Genomic DNA, 18,484 nt, shown 5'->3' with positions numbered 1-18,484 from the left:
TAGGTACTGATTACAATTCACAAAAGATTGGTTTGCATGCCGTACTGAACCACATAAGTAAAATAAGTTATCATGCTGGACAGAAATAGCAGGATTACTTCGTTGGAGACCTCAAACAATCCCAAGGGTCTAACGCGAAATTCAAAGAAGTTCAGGCGACTCAGGAACATTTCCCACTGAAAAGAAAAACATAGAGTATTAAAATATTAATAAAGAGTTTAGATAGACTCACCTTTACATGCCACTCCTTGTAATCGCTGATGGGACAGTTCTCCAAGCTCAAACGCCGAACCACTCGGGAACTGCTGACCGCCTCGTGAACCGCCAAGGTGAGGAGTATAACATCCGCAAAACTCTTCACCACCAGTCCCCACATACCAGCCTTACTGGGATACAACTCGGCTCGAATGATCACCTCGTAGGACAAAACCGTGGTGGCAAATATCTTTCCCACCAGAATTATAAGAACGGGTATCTCCAACAAGCGATGAAATAGTCGGCCCACTCGTTCGATTTCATCATAAACAGATATGCACTCATCCAGGCGATTTTCTACGATCCTAAGTTGTCGTCTACTTACAGGACCTCCGCCAGGACGCTCCAGGGATCTTAGCTGCCGTCGTAACTCAACACGCACAAATCTATTAATCTCGGAGTACAGAGCGGCTATACTAAGGTATCCAAAGAAGCCAATATGTATAATCATCAGAGAGCCAACTTCCAGGATAATTTCGAACAACATGGTAACCCAGGATAGATAGGTGTGTAGACTCCCCAGTTGGCAGAGCTCACAGTACAGTTCGTAGACCAAGCAGATGAATTTGATGAGGAGCAGAAAGAACTCCCGCTTGCCGCCGAATCCAATCCTTTTCAAGGAGGACAAGCGACGAACTCGTTGAAAAAGCCGCAGGAAACTGTTGATCATCCGAAGCAGCTCCTTTTCGTAGCCAATCTGAACTGCTATGATGCAGATGCCGCATATGAGGCTGGCCGAAAGACGGAGGCACTGTAGCATCCTCTCGTAGGGATCCACGATTTCAGCCACGTAAGGAGCACAGAAACAGCACACTGAAGTGGCGCTAACGAGTCGTAGGCTCAGGCAGTACCACTTGAATCGGTACCGATTGCGACCCACCAAGGACTTGTCGGAGGTCCTTTGTCCGATGTCAAAGCAAACCACTCCCAGGAGCCTGGCATAGTGGTAACTGCAAACCAGGATAGCCGACGAAACAACTGGCAAGCTCACCTTCCTAAGACGTTCAATCATGACTGAAGAGTGTTCCTTTGAAGTCCCAGTATTCTTAGCTCCCCCGGCTCCTGGTACTATTTTTCTAGCAGGCCTTTTTTGTTTGTTTATTTGTTCATCTACCATACATGTTGTCGTTAGCCTTAAGTCAATAATATTAAAAGGATTAAATATTGTACTGATAGTCTAAGGCTAACTTTACAGACAGAGGTCCTGCAAAATTGTAAAACCAATTAGAAACATTGTTTATATATATAATTCCTGAATATTAACGTAATATTTAAGTAGAAACCAAAGTTTCTAGTAAAATAGGTTATCTATTACAATTTTATTTACATCAATTTTAACACTGCTTTTATATTAGGTTCCCATAAATAATATTGTTTTTATTTTTATATTTATTTACAGCATTCGAGCTATTCCCCGCGAATCTGCATTACACTCTGTACGACAAAAACTAGGTAACCCACCATTCCAGATGCTACTGAAAGAAATAGTTGGTTCGACACATCAAAAATGCCCAAGGGACGAACCCTCAACTCGTTCAGGTTAAGGTGGACGGCAAACATTTCAACCTAAAGCCAAAGAAAATTAGTAATAACACCATTAGAACTCAATTAATAAATGTACTCACCGACCTGATCCAATCTTTTGACCTGCTGACAAAGAACATATCCACTACATGTTCCCGAATGTATCTAAACTGATTGACTGCTTCTTGAATAGCTAACGTTAGAATGAGCAAATCGACCATGCTTTTTAGAAAAAATAGCCATACCCAGAGCTCAGAGAAGTTCAATTCTACTACCATTTTATAAGAAATCACCACTATTTGCAGAACCGCCTGGAGTGTGTTCAAAAACAGGTGCACATTGAAAACGTCCTGCAGATGGGTAACTATATAGGAAAGCTCCCTGAAGAGCGACAAGGTTTTCTTCAATCGCTGGATCCTATTTATCCGAAAGCGTAAAGATCTATATCTTTGGGATCTTGACTGGAACCTTAGAATTTTATTGAAATTGGCATAGATAACACCCAAGCTTAGGTACCAAACGAAACTCATACGCATTATTGTATTGCTGACAATGGCTACATATGTGTAGCTGGCCCACCCAAGCAAAATTTTTACATTGATTACCCATCGCACTATTCCGAACAAAAAGACGACCTCTTGAGCTTGGCAGCACACCGAAAGAATGATTAGGAATAACTCGCGTCCGCCTCCGAATCTCCAGTTTTTCCCGAGAAAGATGTACAAATATCGGTTGATCGACTTAGCCACTTCTGTTTCATGGAAAATTCTCACGTAATTCATCGACATATAGCAGACCATGGAAAGCAGAAGGCGACTTGCATTAAGTATTATATCAACTCTAACTTTTCTTTCCAAAATCCAAGAGCCGTATGTATAAACAAAAGTGCAAAGAGGTAGAACACGCACGATGACAGGAAACCACTTCCACCAGGTACGTAGATTACAGCCAGTTTCCTCCAGGCCAGTATCATAATCCTCCGGTTTCTTCAATCGGATGGCGACTAGACCCAGACATCTGGCGTAAAAAAACATGCCGCGTAGGATTCCAGAGGACAATTTAGAAGCATACATCTCCAGACGTAGGACTTGTTTGCGTTAAGCCCCGGTCGAAACTGAAAAGTCCTTCTTAATGAATTACGTTAAGGGCTACTTAACTTTGATAATATCTCGCTTTTTGAGTGACAAGAGGCGAGGTTAATGTGTGCGACAGGTGATGATAGATAAAGTTATATTTATAAACCAGTAAAGTATCAATAAAGTTGTAAAGCATTAGCATATTGTAGTTATTTTACGATAGTGTATATATAATATGGACAAATGGTCCTTATATTCTACACAATAACTAGTTACTAGTTTTGTCTTAATTCCATAACAGATTGAATAATAAAAACCAGATAACTATTTACGCCCGAGAAAATCACAAGGAATAGTTTGTTGGAGATTTCGAAAAGTCCCAAAGGGCGGACCCTTAACTCGGTTAGGATTAGATGGGTGACGAACATCTCAATCTAGGAAAAAAGATAAATGTTTCAAGACTTAATCATATTCATATAAGATATTCACTTACAGTTTGGTTGATATTTTAGAGGTCATCTGTTAGGAGGATTTCAAGAGTGAGCTGCCTAATGCATCCTAACTGATTGACTGTTTCATCAATTGCCGCATATAGAGCGAAGACATCGAGTAAAATTTTTATGATTACGGAACTTAACCAAAAGCCGAATAAATCCAACTCTTTGACCATATTGTAGGAGAGTACGACAATGTACAATAGTGATTTGACCAGGCTCCAAAATAGGTAAGCATTAAAAACACCCTGCAAAGATGTTATCACATAGGAAATCTCCTTAAAAATGGTGATTGTTTTCTTCAATCGTTGGGTGATGTTTGCATTTCGATGAAGTTTACAGGGCCTCACTTTAAATTGCACCTTGAAACTGATGTTTTTCTTCAGATCAGCATAGATAATACCTAGGCTAAGGTACCAAATAAAGCAGATACGTATGATCATGTTAGTGGCCAAACTGACATATGTAAAGAATACCCAGGATATTACACCGTAAGTAATACCACCAAAATTATTTACCCACTCCATTTATCCCAATAGAAAGACGAATTCTTGGGCCTGACAGCCCAAAGATATTCCAATCAGAAATAGTTCTCTTCGGCCTCCAAATCTGGTGGGTCTTCTGCTATCCAGGGACTTCACTCGTTGATATAACTTAAGATATAGGTTGACCAAGTTGGTTAACTCTTTGCTATGAAAAACATGAAGATGTATCCACGACAAATAGCAGATGATCGTTATTGAGAGGCTAGTGGCATGCAGTATTTGGAGGACAGTTTCCGCCTGCGCTAACCACAATCCGTACGTATAAATATTTATACAGATAGGCACCAGTCGCAGGATTACTCTGAACCCCTTCCAAAACGAACGATTGCTCCAGATATCCTCCATAACCATGGTGTCATCATTGTAATTCTTAAAGTGGAAGGGCATCAAACCCATCCATTTAGCAACTAAGAACATGGCACGCAGAATTCCAGTGGTTATTTGGTCTACTCTCATCCCGAAAATGGACTTGTGACCTTTCAACCTCAATACTCAATATTCAACTGAAATGCAGTTAGCTAATGAAAAGATCTCAAGTCTCCTAAGGGCTTGCATCATGAATCACCTATCAAACAGATATCATACATACCATTTGCAATCAATATGGATAAGAACCCATAGCAGCCATGGAAAACCTTAAATTGTATTGGAATTAAGATACAACGTTAGGCATTCTATTTATATTAATAATAACAGACAGTTGGTCTTTTAATTAAAATCATATTAAACAATTAAACAGTATTTAAAACAATTCTACAACTGCATGTTTCGCCTTTGCATTACACATTGTACGACGAAAACGAGATAGGTTACTATTCCAGATACGATTATAAGGAAAAACTCGCAGGAAACATCAAAAAGATCCAGAGGACGAACTCTAAACTTGTTTAGGTTTAAATGAGTCACAAAGATTTCCACCTACGGTTCATGCAAAACTGTCTTTAGTGGCTTAAACAATAAAATATTATATTCTCTTACCGTTTTGTGCCAATCTTTCAGTTCGGTGGCTAGGAAAAGGTCTAGAGAGAGCTCGTGAATGTATCTAAACTGATTAATTGATTCTTGAATGACCAATATTAGAACAAAGACTTCGATTATCACTTTAATGAAAAGAATCCAGTGAAATATTTTCCAAATAAATAGCAAATGGATAATCATATCGCTCGAGAGCACGACTACAAAATATAGTTTGTGGACCAGATTAAAGAACAGATAAACATTAGTAATGCCATTCAATGAAGAGACCACATCACTTATCTCAATGAAAATAGCCATAATGCGTTTCAATCTTCGATGATGATTTCTGGGTTGCACGGTCTGTGATTGAAGTTCAAAACGAATGCATTTTTGCACCTCAGTAAACAAGACGCTCACACTTAGGTGCCAAATAAAACTTACTCGAAGTATCATGTTACTTGCCAAAACTGCATAAGAAAAGCATGCGGAGGATGCGATTTGTGCAGCATTAAGGTTAAGGGGAAAATATCCTAAAAGATCTACGACCTCTTGAAATTGTAAAACAAAAAATAACATAATCAGGATTAGCTCTCGACCGCCACCAAATCCAATTTGCTTCCCCACAGTCAAGGATCTTAATTGCCGAAAGAGGATAAAGTATCGGTTTATCAACTTTATCATCTCGGGGCCACGAAAAATGTGTAGGTGTATCATCGATAAGTAGCTAGGTATCGAAACCACAAGTTGAGTAAAGATTATTAGTCTTAATAGTTGTTCTTCCTCCCTTATCATCCATGTAAATAAATAGATGATAACACAAAGAGGCACAAGTCGCAGGATTCCCGTGAGCCACTTCCACCATCTAAAATCCCAGCCGCTTTCCTCGAAGGCCAGAACATTATCTTGCGAGTTCTTAAACCGAAAGAAAACCAAACCCGTGCATCTGGCGACAAAAAACGTTCCGCGCAGGATTTTGGCGTTTATTTCGGGTATACGAAGTTTCCTCATTTTTTTTTGACTGGACGGGTCGACTTACAATTTCAATTAAAATGGATTTGAAATGAATTTAGTTAACTTCTGAAACGATCTTTAGTACCTCTGTCAGTGACAAGTGAGGGTGAAATTTATCACTATGCGGCCGTCAAAAGATATGGCTGTGGCCCTTTCCCCAGGGTTAGACAATCGTGTTTTCCCTTTGTAATTCATTTTTGTACTGTACATTATTAGTGGCATTTAAGAGTTACAATTTTCATTCATTTCCCAGAATTTATTTCTTGTGGACTTATTCACGCCGGATTCTCGACATCTCAATAACAAGGCAACACGTTCTTATTTTGAGATCACGTTTCGGAGATCTACGAAGACCCTTACTCCAAAGTTGGCCTGCTCATCTCACTTTTGCTTTTGATTCACACGCTCACGATCCGAGGCGCTGGGATGCGATGCGATCCTGGCTCTAAGCTCGCTCCTCCAAAGGGCAATGTAAATGACGCCCCCATTTCATGCTGTACGTGATCTTCCCATACAATATCTTGTGCGCAACATCTTCACTGGCCTATCCGAAAACTGGGAACGATTACAGCGCCCAGCGACTTGCGTCCGCATCTGAGAGATCTTTCGAGTCTGTCAAGCAGGGAATCCCCCCTCGAGTGGCCCCCACCCACGCTCCCCCTGGGATTTCGCCTTTGTCTGACATTTGAAAAGAATTTTCACGTTGTATGATTTATTTTTCTCCCTCATCTTCTTTGTTTTCTGTTCGCTTTGGTTTCTTTTTTCCTCATTTTTTGAGGGCAATTACAGTAACAACGCCTGGGCACGTACATTTTCCGGCATTGTACGAAAATTGTAAGAACAATCAACGAAATAAACAAAAGTGCTTTGCATGTCGTTGATTTGCCCAGCAAATTGCCCGGACTTGGCCAACTGAAATTGCTATGGCAGCAGCAGCATCAACAGCAGCTGGAAAAAGACTATCTTATCACCACGAAGACTCGCATACCTCAAGTCTCTGAGTCAGATGGTATGATTGGTATACGAATGCAAAAAAAACCGTGATAACAGAGAGTTACTTAAAGCAAGTGATCGAAGTTGTGATCCATTCAAGATTGAAACGTATTATGTTAATACACATAAAGTTTCTATTTCGTATCAGTTTTTACCTAAAACCAACTGATCGAAACTGTGGTCAGTTATGTTATATGTTAATGAAATCACATATTTTGGTTAAGAATACGACAATTCAAAAAGTGATCACTTTTTTTAGTATTCCAGTTATTGATCAGTTGATTTTGATGATTATTTCGATTTATCGATTTTAACCGATTTTTTCTATTTATTAACTTAATCGATATCAAAAGATCATAGATGATTATGTTCTGTAGAACAAACTACTCCAGTGATCATGATGCATTAAAGCATGCTATAATTCATATGATATCCCCCAATGCAAGCCGATAATCTCCGGTCTTGGAAGGGTATCGTAAAGCCAATGATCCGAGCCGAGTGGGGCCAAGGAAACGAAGCGAAGCCACAAGTTGGTCAGGAGATTAGAGCAGCTCCCCATTTTTTAGCCTTTGCTGACCTCACGTCATGCGGGCTGGCCGAGGGAGGGAGCGAGAGAGGTGATCCAGAGCGAGATGGGTGTAGGGAGTAGGGGTACTCAGTTCAGGGCTGATTGATTTCAATTTCTGCCACATCTGTGTGTACTGTGCACATACTTGCTGCTGTCAGATGGCCTTGGCTCGCTTTTCACGCTTTTCCAGACATTGCACCCCACTCGACTGCAGCCGCTGACATTAATGGTGATAAATGCGAAAACGGAATGCAATTAAATTCCGCCGTTTGGCCGTGCCATAAATTATTGTGATTTTGCAGCGTACAAAAAGTCAAATAAAATGTGAAATCGAGGAATAGAGTAACAATACTTACAAAAAGCGACACCCTGTTTTTCTTTTCTTTTTTTTATTTTTTTAATGACACTCTCTTAGCAGTACCGTTATGGCAGCAGGAGAAGGCAAATCGTCGACGTCATAAATTTTGCTTTTCAGCTTTGAATTTATTGCGTGGCGAATGCAAAAAAAAAACGCGAATTGCGAATTGCGGCCAACGCGACTTTGCCGAGAGTACAAACACCTCTGCCAAGCTTCCACTCTACCTCTGCCTCTCGCACAGGCTGAGCCTACAATAGCGGCCAAATTGTTAGCACTCAAAATTTAAGAGACCTTTTTGAGACACAAAACAAGTACTTATACCACAATTTATATGTTCACATATATGATATATATTTTATATATGCATATATTTGTTTTAGTAAGTAAGTACACTTTAGTTTCATAACAATACCTTTTTCGATTAAAATAAACTTTTTTTGTTAAATTAGGTAGATTTAACGAAAAATATATTTAATTAATTTAATGTATTATCTATCCACTTACTTAAGATCATCCATCAAAAGCTGATTTAAGAAGAGCAAGGAAATTTACAGTCCTTGAAAGTGTACTATGTACATATCATAATTTAATTTTTAAGGTTCTATCCTTTTGTACTAAAAGAACATTTTTTAAAAATAGTTCTGAATTTTGACAGCTTGCGATTGCTGTTTTTCAGATAATAAAGTTTACGAGCCTGTTTTAGAACTATTATAATATTCCCCGCCCAGAAAGACCCCCAAATAGATACAAACGGAGGTCTTGGACTTTTATTGATATCACCTTGAGTGCTATTATTTCACCCAGAATTGTGTATCTGAGCTCTGTTGCGTTACGGGAATTCGTGTGTGTGTGATTGCGATTCGAGTGCAGAGCCATTAAAATCTTGGAAAAATTGCATGCTAATAACCGTACCCGCTAGTTAAGTGGGCAAATATGTTGTACATGCTCGTTACTAAATACAGAGCATGTAATTTGCCATTCTGCCAGCAGTGCCATTATTATAGCATATTGCATTCTTGATTCGCTCAAGAGAGCAGTGCCAAATGCCTGAAAAACGAGTATTGAGTCTAATGTCTAGATACACAAGAAAAGATACATATCATATATATGTACAGATATATATCATGCATTACACTACAAAAATTCCATGAAAACATCCATTGTTTTTACTTTTCCCAAACAATTTTATGTCATGGGTAAACAAAAAATTTGTTCTTGTAAATGAGAACTTGTGTATAAATCTCTAGAGTAGCCTCAATTTAGCCTCAAAAATATCTACAAATTTTTCTGTAAGTTTGGAATCCGCATCCGTTTGATTAAGAGGGGTAAATGGGGACGTGGCCCAGCATCAATCATCATCAAACGCCCAACCATCGTTTGTTCGCCGGAAGTCGCAGCCAATCTAATGTTAAGTGCCCACTCCACTTCACTGGGCAAATAGATATAACACACATAGGAACGTATAGCACACAAATTACGACTAGAAAGCATTTTCCGAAATGCCCGCCGGCGATATGTGTGCCCATTGAAAGACCCCCGAGTGCCTACAGTGAAGCCTCTCCAATCGGTAAGGGTGATTAGCGATGAAAGCGAACGAAAGAAAATAGACTAATTGGAAAATGTCGGACTTCCTTTCCACTTCACTTTCTGATTGCATGCCCGAAACCTCTGCAACGATGTAAATAATTATAACAGTAGTTACTCGTGAAAACGAACACAAAAAATATTTTTTAAAATATTAGCTCTGAAAATTGAAAATATGGTGATATAATGTTGAGTCCACTTTACTATTTCATTGCGTGTCCGAAACCTGTTCTGATCAAGATATCGAACTCATAAAACATTTTTTTAAATGTACAAAAAATGTTCTCTGAAAGTTAAGAATACGATGTTATACTATTATACAAATCTCCTTCAAAGCTTATGTGGACTAAAGTAAAACCTTTAAAATAGAAAGAACAAGAAAAGAAAGAAGACGAGTCATCGTGCCTTTCAGGGTACCCAATTATTAAAAACGTTTGGGCGCCACTTCACTTATTCCCAATTGGGTAGAATTCCAACACTAGGGAGGGCTTACTGTGCGGGGAAGCGTTACAACGGACCTTGTCTAATGGAGAAACTGTTGCATCCGCAGTTCGAGGCCCGGTGCTGAGTCACTCCATCTATTTCAGATTTCTATCTTTCTCCACTTGTGTGCGCCGACTTTTCTTTACGGTTGAGAATAATCACGCCATCTCGGCCCAAAAGGGACCCCGCAAACAAGCCAGCCAATGTAGGCAAATACCAAATAAAAAGCTTTTAAATGTTTTTTGTTTTACATTTGTATTTTTAAGAGTTTTTTTTAGTTTTTCTTTTTTTTCTGCTGCTCTTTTCGCTTGAGAGGTACAGTAAAAAAGGTTTTTTTTTCATCTTGTTTGCATAAGTTTTACAAAGTTTTTAAGGAAATATACACAGTATTGTTGTAGTTTTTGTGGTTTTTTCTCATTTAGCTGCTTGCAGTTTGAAACTACTCCGTACAATATACACAGTTTGGTTGTTCAAAATAGGTTTTCGAAGGGGGAAATAATTTTGCCATAGATACGAAATATTATACATAGATAGTACATACAATTTAAAATGTCACCTCGATAATGTACATACAATAAATATGAGTACAGAGTGTGTGGGTGTGTGTGTAAAGGTGTGTGTGGGGTGTGAGTGAGTGTGAGTTTGTTTGTGGGCTAAGAAGAATTTTTAAATAATTTCAATTATAATTACATTTAGATAAACAAAATAATAAAATTGTTTTTAATGATTGAGATCATGACACAAAGTAAATTGTAAATACTTTTGGCACACGCGTGCATCAGGACCCGAAAACACGCTGAGAACGCTTGAATTTGTTTGGATTGGGGGTAAGAGTCTATATAATGGATGCATGGCGCCGCCGATCGCTTGTCTAAAATTAGCATTGCCTAATTACAATTTAATCTACTTCGTAAATCAGACGATTTTGCGGCCAACAATTTAAGTCTTTCGCATTTTCGCCACCATTTACGTATTGCCAATGTACAAATAATTTCCTTTTTACACATAAATATTTAACATACGCATATCTATAACTTAATAATTTCCATAATTATATCGATATTCGCCATGCATCCGGATATACATATTGTTATTATTATTATCATTAGTTTTTGCCTGTTTTTGGCCGTGCACGCGCGCCGATCTTTTCCGGTTTTTTTTTTCATTTTGCTGATGTTGCTTCGGGCTGGCTTTTTTCCTTTCTTTTTGCCACATGCAACAAGCAACATTTTTTGGGACCGTCAAGTCTTGGTTTAAAACAAACGTACAATCCATACGGGGGTACACAAAAAATAAACAAATTATGTTAGAAATTAAAATTACTTTTACAATAAATATCATATATTGCAATTGTTGCTCCGCCAGGGGCCCCCATTCTCATTGATTCCTGCTACCTCAAAGTCACTGCTCCTTATCGCCCAATTCGCTAGTACCATTATCCACATTATGGTTGATGTTGTTATTGTTGTTGTTGGGGTAGGTGTTCTTTCCACTGACTTTTGAGATCCCCTTGTTGGCCTTGCGAACGCGGTAAATGCCTGGAAAGATAAGGAAAAGGGGTAAAACTTGAGTATTCGGTGTTGTAAAATGTAAAAATAAAATGCTGTGACTAATCACGGTGCCAAATGGAAATGGGAAAACAAAAATAAAAGTGCCAGCGTCATTTTTGACCTTCACAAGGCAAAAGGGAAAGCAATGCAAAGTGCAGCGAGACTAATTGCTTGGGGTACTACTATGGGTACTACTGCATACGTGTCGGTGGGAGTGCTTCGGTTTGCACGGGCTCGGCTTTCTTATCGCACTCATGGAGAGTAGGCAAACCTACTTGTTTCAGAGAGTAAGCCCATACCTGGTCATCGAATGGCCGATACAATAAATGTCATGGCCACAGCGATAGCTGCAATCGAAAAACTGCAGCTGTGGTGGGGTCCACACTCCAGACCATGGAGGAGGGGCTCCAAGGGGCCCAGACTTGGGTAATCTATAAGCGCGAACATTCGCCTCTCGCCAAATGCGTTCGCATTGATAGTCAAATGGCTCATCAACCTCGCAAATTGCTGATTTTTAATTCGCCATTTTTGCAATTGCTACAAGTACAGTCGATCTGATTCGCAGGCATGAATAGACAAGTGTTCCGATCATTCCGACATAGGTATTTCACGGTTTAAAGATCCGATCAGGAGAAAAAATTGTAAACCTTCCAACCTATTCTCTTTTGTAATAAACTTTATGATTAATGTTCCAATTACTAACAATAAAACTCTGAAAACATTTTCAAGCGATCATGAAATTCCAAACGATTTCACAAAAGAATGTAAGAAATCTTGAGATTCATTAAAAACTGTACATACAAGGTCTTGGAAGTTATAATCTAATTCGACTTGGATATCTTATTTATAACCAATTTCGTGTAACCTACATAAAATTAAAAACTAGTTTAGTAACTAAAAAATGTGTTTGAGTTAGAGAAGCTCGACTGTACTTCTATCAAGCTAGCGCTGGCAGCTGCGGTTGCCTCATCACGAAAACCGCTAGAGCTTAGACGATCGTACAAAGACGCTCTCCAAACCGCAGACACTGCGCAGTGACCTAAAAGCTGAAAAGCTGAACAACACCAACAAAGGGGGGGAATACAAAAACAAGAAAGCCCCAAGGCTGGCTTAGAAAACCGAATACCTAAGCACACTTGCTGTTTGAATCATCAAAGATGTTTTAACAATACGGCCGTAGTTTCTGAAAACAGTTGGGCAAAACATTCTGTTCTGACTCCAAATGTTTTAATATTACTATTACCATTCCTTTAGAACTATAGTAATAAGAATATACAATTTTAAATTCCAAAAATTCTTCAAAGCACTAAAATGTAATATATTGTAATATGATACGATATTAATTTTAAGTGATCTTTATTATTACAATTTCTTTATAGTTTACTCCACAAATATAGAGATCTTTTGATAGAAATATGTGTAATAGTAGATCGCAAAAGTTAAAAATGAGAAAACCTTTCTTTGGGGCGTTACAAACTTCTGCTCGAAGCTCGAAAGCCCCCGAGAAAGGGAAGGGAAATCGCTGGCAGCCAAAGAGTCGCGCTGTCGGCGATATAATCAAATGTACAGTTATAGAAAATTATAAGCCAGCGACAAAGAACGTCAAGCGAAACGGAGGCGGAGGAACGAAGGGGGAGGCAAAGCGGCGAAAACGATCGCCCATTGAAAGAAGCGGGTGGCGAGGAAGAGGAAGAGAAAGGGTGGGGGCTGCGCGTTTACCGTTATCATTATGAGCACGCAGCTCCAACTAGCGCTCCCTCCACCCCTCTCGCTCTTGCTTGCGCAACAACAAAACGCGTTTTGTTTACGAAATGTGTGTGGAGAGAGAGGCGGCGATGAAAACAGGAACGGCAACAAAGAATTCACATTATAAATATTTATGTGGGAGCCCACGAGAGAGTTTCTGCATGCATAATTAAAAAACATAAATTTAGGGGGAAACCACACACATAACTTGCTTTTTGGGGCGTGGCCAGGAAGGCCAATCAAAACAAAATCTCGAAAGCCAAAAAGAGCGCGTAGAAAAAACATTACAGAGTTAGGAATTTGGAATCCAAAATGCGATCATGGAAAAGGTGATTTTTTATTATCAATAGTGTACTCCATTTTCTAAATTATTCAATACAGTGATGTCATAAAAAACAGAAAAGTTATTTACAAAGGTAATGTTATTTTTAAAATTAATTATTATTTAAAAATATTTGAGAAAATCAATGATATTCCAGAACGATGTAAAACATTTAACAACTTTAGAAAACCTTTAAATTGAGCATCATATCATCTTATCACATACTTTTTTAACAGACCCTCTGAAGTTTAGATATAGAACGTTTCATAACCTAAGGAAAGTTAATCGAAATCCATAAAAATCTTCAAATTGATCATTGTATCGTGGAAAAATTCCTTTATGAGCGCCAATGTGACGTAAAGTACAGTGGGGACCAAAACATGGCAAAAAAAAGCGCGAGCCAGAGAGGACGAGATAACAGAACTTTTGTCTAATTGTTTTGTTTTCACTTGCCTCTTTTGGACCCGTTTTTCGGACCTGCCACAAAAGTACACAGCACAACACAACAGAACACGGCATTTGGCGCTGCTGTACTTACGCGATTGGCGCTTGCTGGTGTGGGTGACCTTCACGACGAGTTTTGAAAAGCATCAACAACGTGCGTGCGTAGTACTACTACGCATAATAACACACACACACACGCGGAGAGCTTATCAGCGAAGACGACTAAAAATAAACACGAAAATAAGAAATTCGCGCCAAAACGCAAAAAAACATCATCAGCAGGCAGACAAACAGAGAGACAGAGAGGCAGCGAGAGAGGGAGCACAAACAGGCTCTCTCCAAAGCGTATGTATGTTTGTTGTGCGTGCGCGAGTGGGCTGACGTCGTCGTATAAGAGTGACGCGATTGTTGTTGCTCTCCCCCGGGTTGAGATTGCGTTTGTCGTCGTGGGTGCGGCCTTTACAACAACAAGAAGTGGGGAGCCCACCAATACAACCGCACGCGGCCCATGTACAGTCGCAGGCGTGTGCCAAGTAGTTGCTGTTTTGTTGTTTGTTTGTTGCTTTGCCCCTTGCAAAAGTGCAGCTAGCAACAAGAACAACAACAGCCACGCAGAAAACCAGAAGGCGTTGGCGCTGATTTAAATTTAATTGAGGCCTCTCAATTAATTGTCCTCGCATTTACGCTTCTCGTTTTCATTTTTAGCTGCAATCTCTGGCTGCCGAACGAAAGAAAGATTTTTGGCGCGCGATTGTTACTCAACAGTTTTTATTTTGGCGTACAGTTTGTTGTTTAGCTTTTTTCGCTTTGACACACTGCCAAACCAAAGACAAACTGGCGACAAGCTCTCTCTCTCTCCCTCTCTCTCTGCCCGGCTCGCCCTCTCTCTTTCTCCGCTCGCCACGATATCAGCGGAGTATCAGCGCAAAGTACGGCAGTCATAAATAACAATAAGTCGAAAATTGGAGGTACAGTCATCCATAAATTTAAGATTTTTGCACAAGTTTGCACCATTTTGATCTCAAACTATCAGAAAACAAGGTGAAACCCCTTCCAATGTACCGACCGTATATGAAACTTTGGAAAATGTGTTTTTCGAAACTCAAAACCGTTGTTTTAAGTTGGTTTTTAAAATATTCGAGATTTGAAAGCACTTCTTTATGTTTTCACAAATCAGATCTTGTTTCTTTATTCAAATCCGTATAAGTTTTGAGGAATTTGTACTTTTGGAAAAATATCACTTTGGAAAATGTGTTTTTCGAAACTCAAAAACCGTTGTTTTAAGTTGGTGTTTAAAATTTTTACGATTTGAAAGATTTCTTTATGTTTTTACAAATTAGATCTTGTTTCTTTATTCAAATCCATATAAGTTTTAAGGAATTTTTATTTTCAGAATAAAATTCGACTTAGACAAGCTCAACTGTAGCAGCGCCAAAACATTAATGGCGAGTTTCTCTCCAAGTCAATACTACAAATCGGGGCCCTTGACATGCGGAATTGATAAAGAAGTCGGGGCTGCACGATGAAAGCGAAGTGTGAATAAAGTTCGAATCGTCTTCGTATGGCAAAGTGGTTAGGAAACAGCCGGGCAAAATGGAACGGCGCAAAATAACAAACTTCTATCAAAACAAAAACCGAAAAACAAGCTTTCGAGGCAGGGAGAGATTTCGAGTTAGTACGAAAAATAAAACGTGAAATGAATATGAAAGTGGGAGGGAGCCCTGCCAAATAAACCCATAAAAGGGGCATTAACGGTAGTTAAGCCACTCCCACTTCGTACAACAGAGTGCACTATGTGTGCACAGTTGTTGCAAATATTGATCGGGGCCCTTAGCGCAGTTAAATAACCAAACAAGGGCCAAATAATCAGCACAGTACTGTCTGGCTGATAAGAGCCCTCAGATTATAATAGATATTGGTTTTGAATTCACCGCCTAAGAACTTGCAACTTTCCAGTTTAAGAACTATAAATTGTGCTCAATATTTTGTAGTATAACTATGGATCTATTTCTAGGATTGTAGGGATGTTCCATGTGTTTCACTATATTTTTAGATATGTAGTTTAATCCCTCTCTTGAAAACCTATAGGATACGCACCTGAATGAGCGCAAAGCAGAATCGGGTGAAAACCAAACAAAAAGGAATAGAGCAAAGAGCACAAAGGAAGTGACAATAAGAATCAACGTACGAAGGGAAACATTGGAAAATCTGAACCCAAGGGTGGTTTTTTCGACCAACGGAAAGTATTTCACAGGGGTGAAGTTCACTTGGGGTAAGGGACGAGCACAAAGCAGGACCGCAAGAGGAAGGAGTAGTGGAAAAGGGAACGAAAATCAGCGTCAGGTGCCTGCTTATTGGACATCAAGACACCTACTTTCTACAAAAAATAATGCGTACTACCAGTTCAAACGACGTATCTGGATTATTATCTGAAGATTGTACCACACATTTTACAAGCCTGGGCCACTTATTATGGTTAAGGAAAAGGAAGAGAACTTATTATTCTATATTTCCAACGGAAAGCCTACTGTTTGGTCTATTTCCAAACTAAAACCTAGGCGAACTGAAGAGTATTCCCTTTTCGATCTACATACAGGCAATGTATCTCTCAGATACTTTTGTGCAGGCCTTCAAGGTGTTTCATGGGAAAACAGACCATCCAAATCATGGGAAAACACATACCTTTGAGGCCTTGTGGCTGCGCCGCATATGGCTTTTGGCCATGTCTCGTGCTGTTGTTGGCCAGGTCCGCACTGCTGCTGTCGCTTTTGTTGCTGTCGCTGTGGCTGTGGCTGCTGCCGTTCTGTGTGCACTTTTGGAGGATCAGCTTGGCGCTTGCGGAGATCTGGGGGGCGGTCAGGGCCACGCCCCGGGGCCCTCGACTGATGGACTTCGGATCGTACTCGTCGGCGTCGGCACTGGCTATCGCACGCACGGTGGGGTAGCGCATACCCCTGGGCGCATCCGCATCCGCATCCCCATCCGCAGCCGCGTCCGCGTCCAGTTCCCGTCGATCCTCCAGCAGGATGTCGACTCCGTAGCGCTCCTTGACGTACAACCTCTTGGAGCACTGCTCCTGGGCCAACAGCTGATCGATGTTCGAGTCGCCGGGCACCGTGTCGAAGAGATTTCGACGGATCCGCTTCGTTTCCAAGGCGCTGGGCGGTGGGCGTGGCGCCGGGGGCGCGCGTTGAAGGGTCAAACTCATGGGCGGACACAAAATTGCCATGGCTGTGCTTTTCTTTCTGTTCAAACTTTTCGTACTTTTTCCCTTCTTTTCGGTTTGCTTGCAAGTATGCTCGCTTTGTTTCTGCTTTCGGCTTTCACTTGAACTTTCACAGAGACACTGCGCGAAATTCACGTACGCATTTTAGGCATTGCAATTGCAGTTTCAATTGGTTTTCTGCCGCTGGCACTTTTCTTTTTTTTTTTTTTTTGTATTTTCTGCAAAAGCGGAGAGCTGGCTGAACTTTACGACTTTCACGCGAGCGAGAAAAGAGTGTAGATACAATTTGTGGAAGATACGACCGTTCGAAGCGGAATTCGAAATACGAATGAATGCCCAAAGCGGAATCTGCTCACAGGGAAATTCAGCCTTAACAGACTGTTGGCTAACAGGGGCGCTCTCTTTGCAGCGGGTGCGCTCTGGCTCTGCGCTCTTTCGCTTTTAACAGCATGCGCGCACAGAGTTAAAGGTGACGCAAGTAACGCGGGAGAAAGGCGAGACGGTGACGTCATAGATTGCATTTACTTCCCTAATATTTAAAACAAAAAGAGCAGACTGATTAAAAATTCTGAAAACATGTGATTTCCTTTTTTAGAGGCTATAAATTGTTGGGGAACTGAAATAAAGTGGTGGGGAAAAAGCAACTTACGGGATCGTGCGATTATCCCCCGTTTTTGGAGCCCCCTACCACTTCTTTTGTAAAGAACTTCACTTCTAGTATGTATATCTCCTAATATATTAATATAAACAATCGTTTTCTTTTCTATTCTTTTCTATTTTTTCCTTAGAAATATTGCTCTAAAACATTCAAATGACGAGTCTTAAAAGAAAGAAAGATATTCAACCCGAGCGGAGTGACTCCTATTTCAATTTTTAAAATTTTTTTATTTATTATTTAAAGTTTTTTTTAGCGTTTGTATCATCATCTCTAATTTTACTTTTAAATGTTTGCTTCTATAATTTCTAAGCAATCTTAGTCATGAAGTATGATATGATAAATTTTTTTTATGACATCATAGACTCTGGTAAAAGCCTGCCAAAGAGTAGTTCCACCCTGGATTCACCTTCCAAAAGTCTACTTAGGGTAACTAAGAGAGCTACTAATTACTAAGAGCACCTGTGGCGAAGAGCCCCCGAGATCTCTAGCTCCACGATTCTGAATAATGTATTTCCCCTTCTATGGTACGTACCACTGCTTGGACCTACGATATTGATTATTTACATGTAACAATTGCGGAAAGTGAATCTGCTTCTTGTGTGCCAATTATGGGCCGTGTAAACACAATTAGTTATGCTAGACTCCGGTCTCGTTTTTGTTTGGCTGCCACAAATAAACCCACTCGCCGAG

General features: G+C 40.0%; 3 protein-coding genes and 1 long non-coding RNA gene across 4 annotated transcripts; all 4 read right to left on the bottom strand.

Annotated features, from left to right (window-relative positions):
• Nucleotides 1-17: 17 nt before the first annotated feature.
• On the bottom strand, nucleotides 18-1,327 carry LOC108031017 (putative gustatory receptor 93c). The gene is made up of 2 exons (XM_017104217.2): nucleotides 233-1,327; nucleotides 18-176 (listed from the first exon to the last, which is right to left on the bottom strand). The coding sequence occupies exons 1-2, from the start codon at nucleotides 1,265-1,267 to the stop codon at nucleotides 18-20; spliced, it is 1,194 nt and encodes a 397-aa protein (XP_016959706.1). The 5' UTR covers nucleotides 1,268-1,327.
• Nucleotides 1,328-3,040: 1,713 nt separating this feature from the next.
• Nucleotides 3,041-3,730, bottom strand: LOC122817754 (uncharacterized). Its single transcript, XR_006367322.2, has 2 exons — nucleotides 3,349-3,730; nucleotides 3,041-3,289 (listed from the first exon to the last, which is right to left on the bottom strand). It is a non-coding gene; the product is annotated as an uncharacterized LOC122817754 (long non-coding RNA).
• A 917-nt stretch (nucleotides 3,731-4,647) lies between these two features.
• On the bottom strand, nucleotides 4,648-8,029 carry LOC108031016 (putative gustatory receptor 93b). The gene is made up of 3 exons (XM_044091021.2): nucleotides 7,780-8,029; nucleotides 4,873-7,631; nucleotides 4,648-4,812 (listed from the first exon to the last, which is right to left on the bottom strand). Exons 2-3 carry the CDS (start codon nucleotides 5,857-5,859, stop codon nucleotides 4,648-4,650), a joined length of 1,152 nt encoding a protein of 383 aa, XP_043946956.1. The 5' UTR covers nucleotides 5,860-7,631; nucleotides 7,780-8,029.
• Nucleotides 8,030-10,077: 2,048 nt separating this feature from the next.
• On the bottom strand, nucleotides 10,078-17,487 carry LOC108031988 (gliolectin). Its single transcript, XM_017105783.3, has 2 exons — nucleotides 16,593-17,487; nucleotides 10,078-11,386 (listed from the first exon to the last, which is right to left on the bottom strand). Exons 1-2 carry the CDS (start codon nucleotides 17,137-17,139, stop codon nucleotides 11,250-11,252), a joined length of 684 nt encoding a protein of 227 aa, XP_016961272.1. The 5' UTR covers nucleotides 17,140-17,487; the 3' UTR covers nucleotides 10,078-11,249.
• Between the last annotated feature and the right edge of the window lie 997 nt (nucleotides 17,488-18,484).

The sequence above is a fragment of the Drosophila biarmipes genome, chromosome 3R, assembly GCF_025231255.1.
Source record: "Drosophila biarmipes strain raj3 chromosome 3R, RU_DBia_V1.1, whole genome shotgun sequence".
NCBI classification, from domain to species: Eukaryota; Metazoa; Arthropoda; class Insecta; order Diptera; family Drosophilidae; genus Drosophila; species Drosophila biarmipes.
The sequence above is the reverse complement of the archived record's forward strand: the minus strand, read 5'-3'. Positions and strand labels throughout refer to the sequence as shown.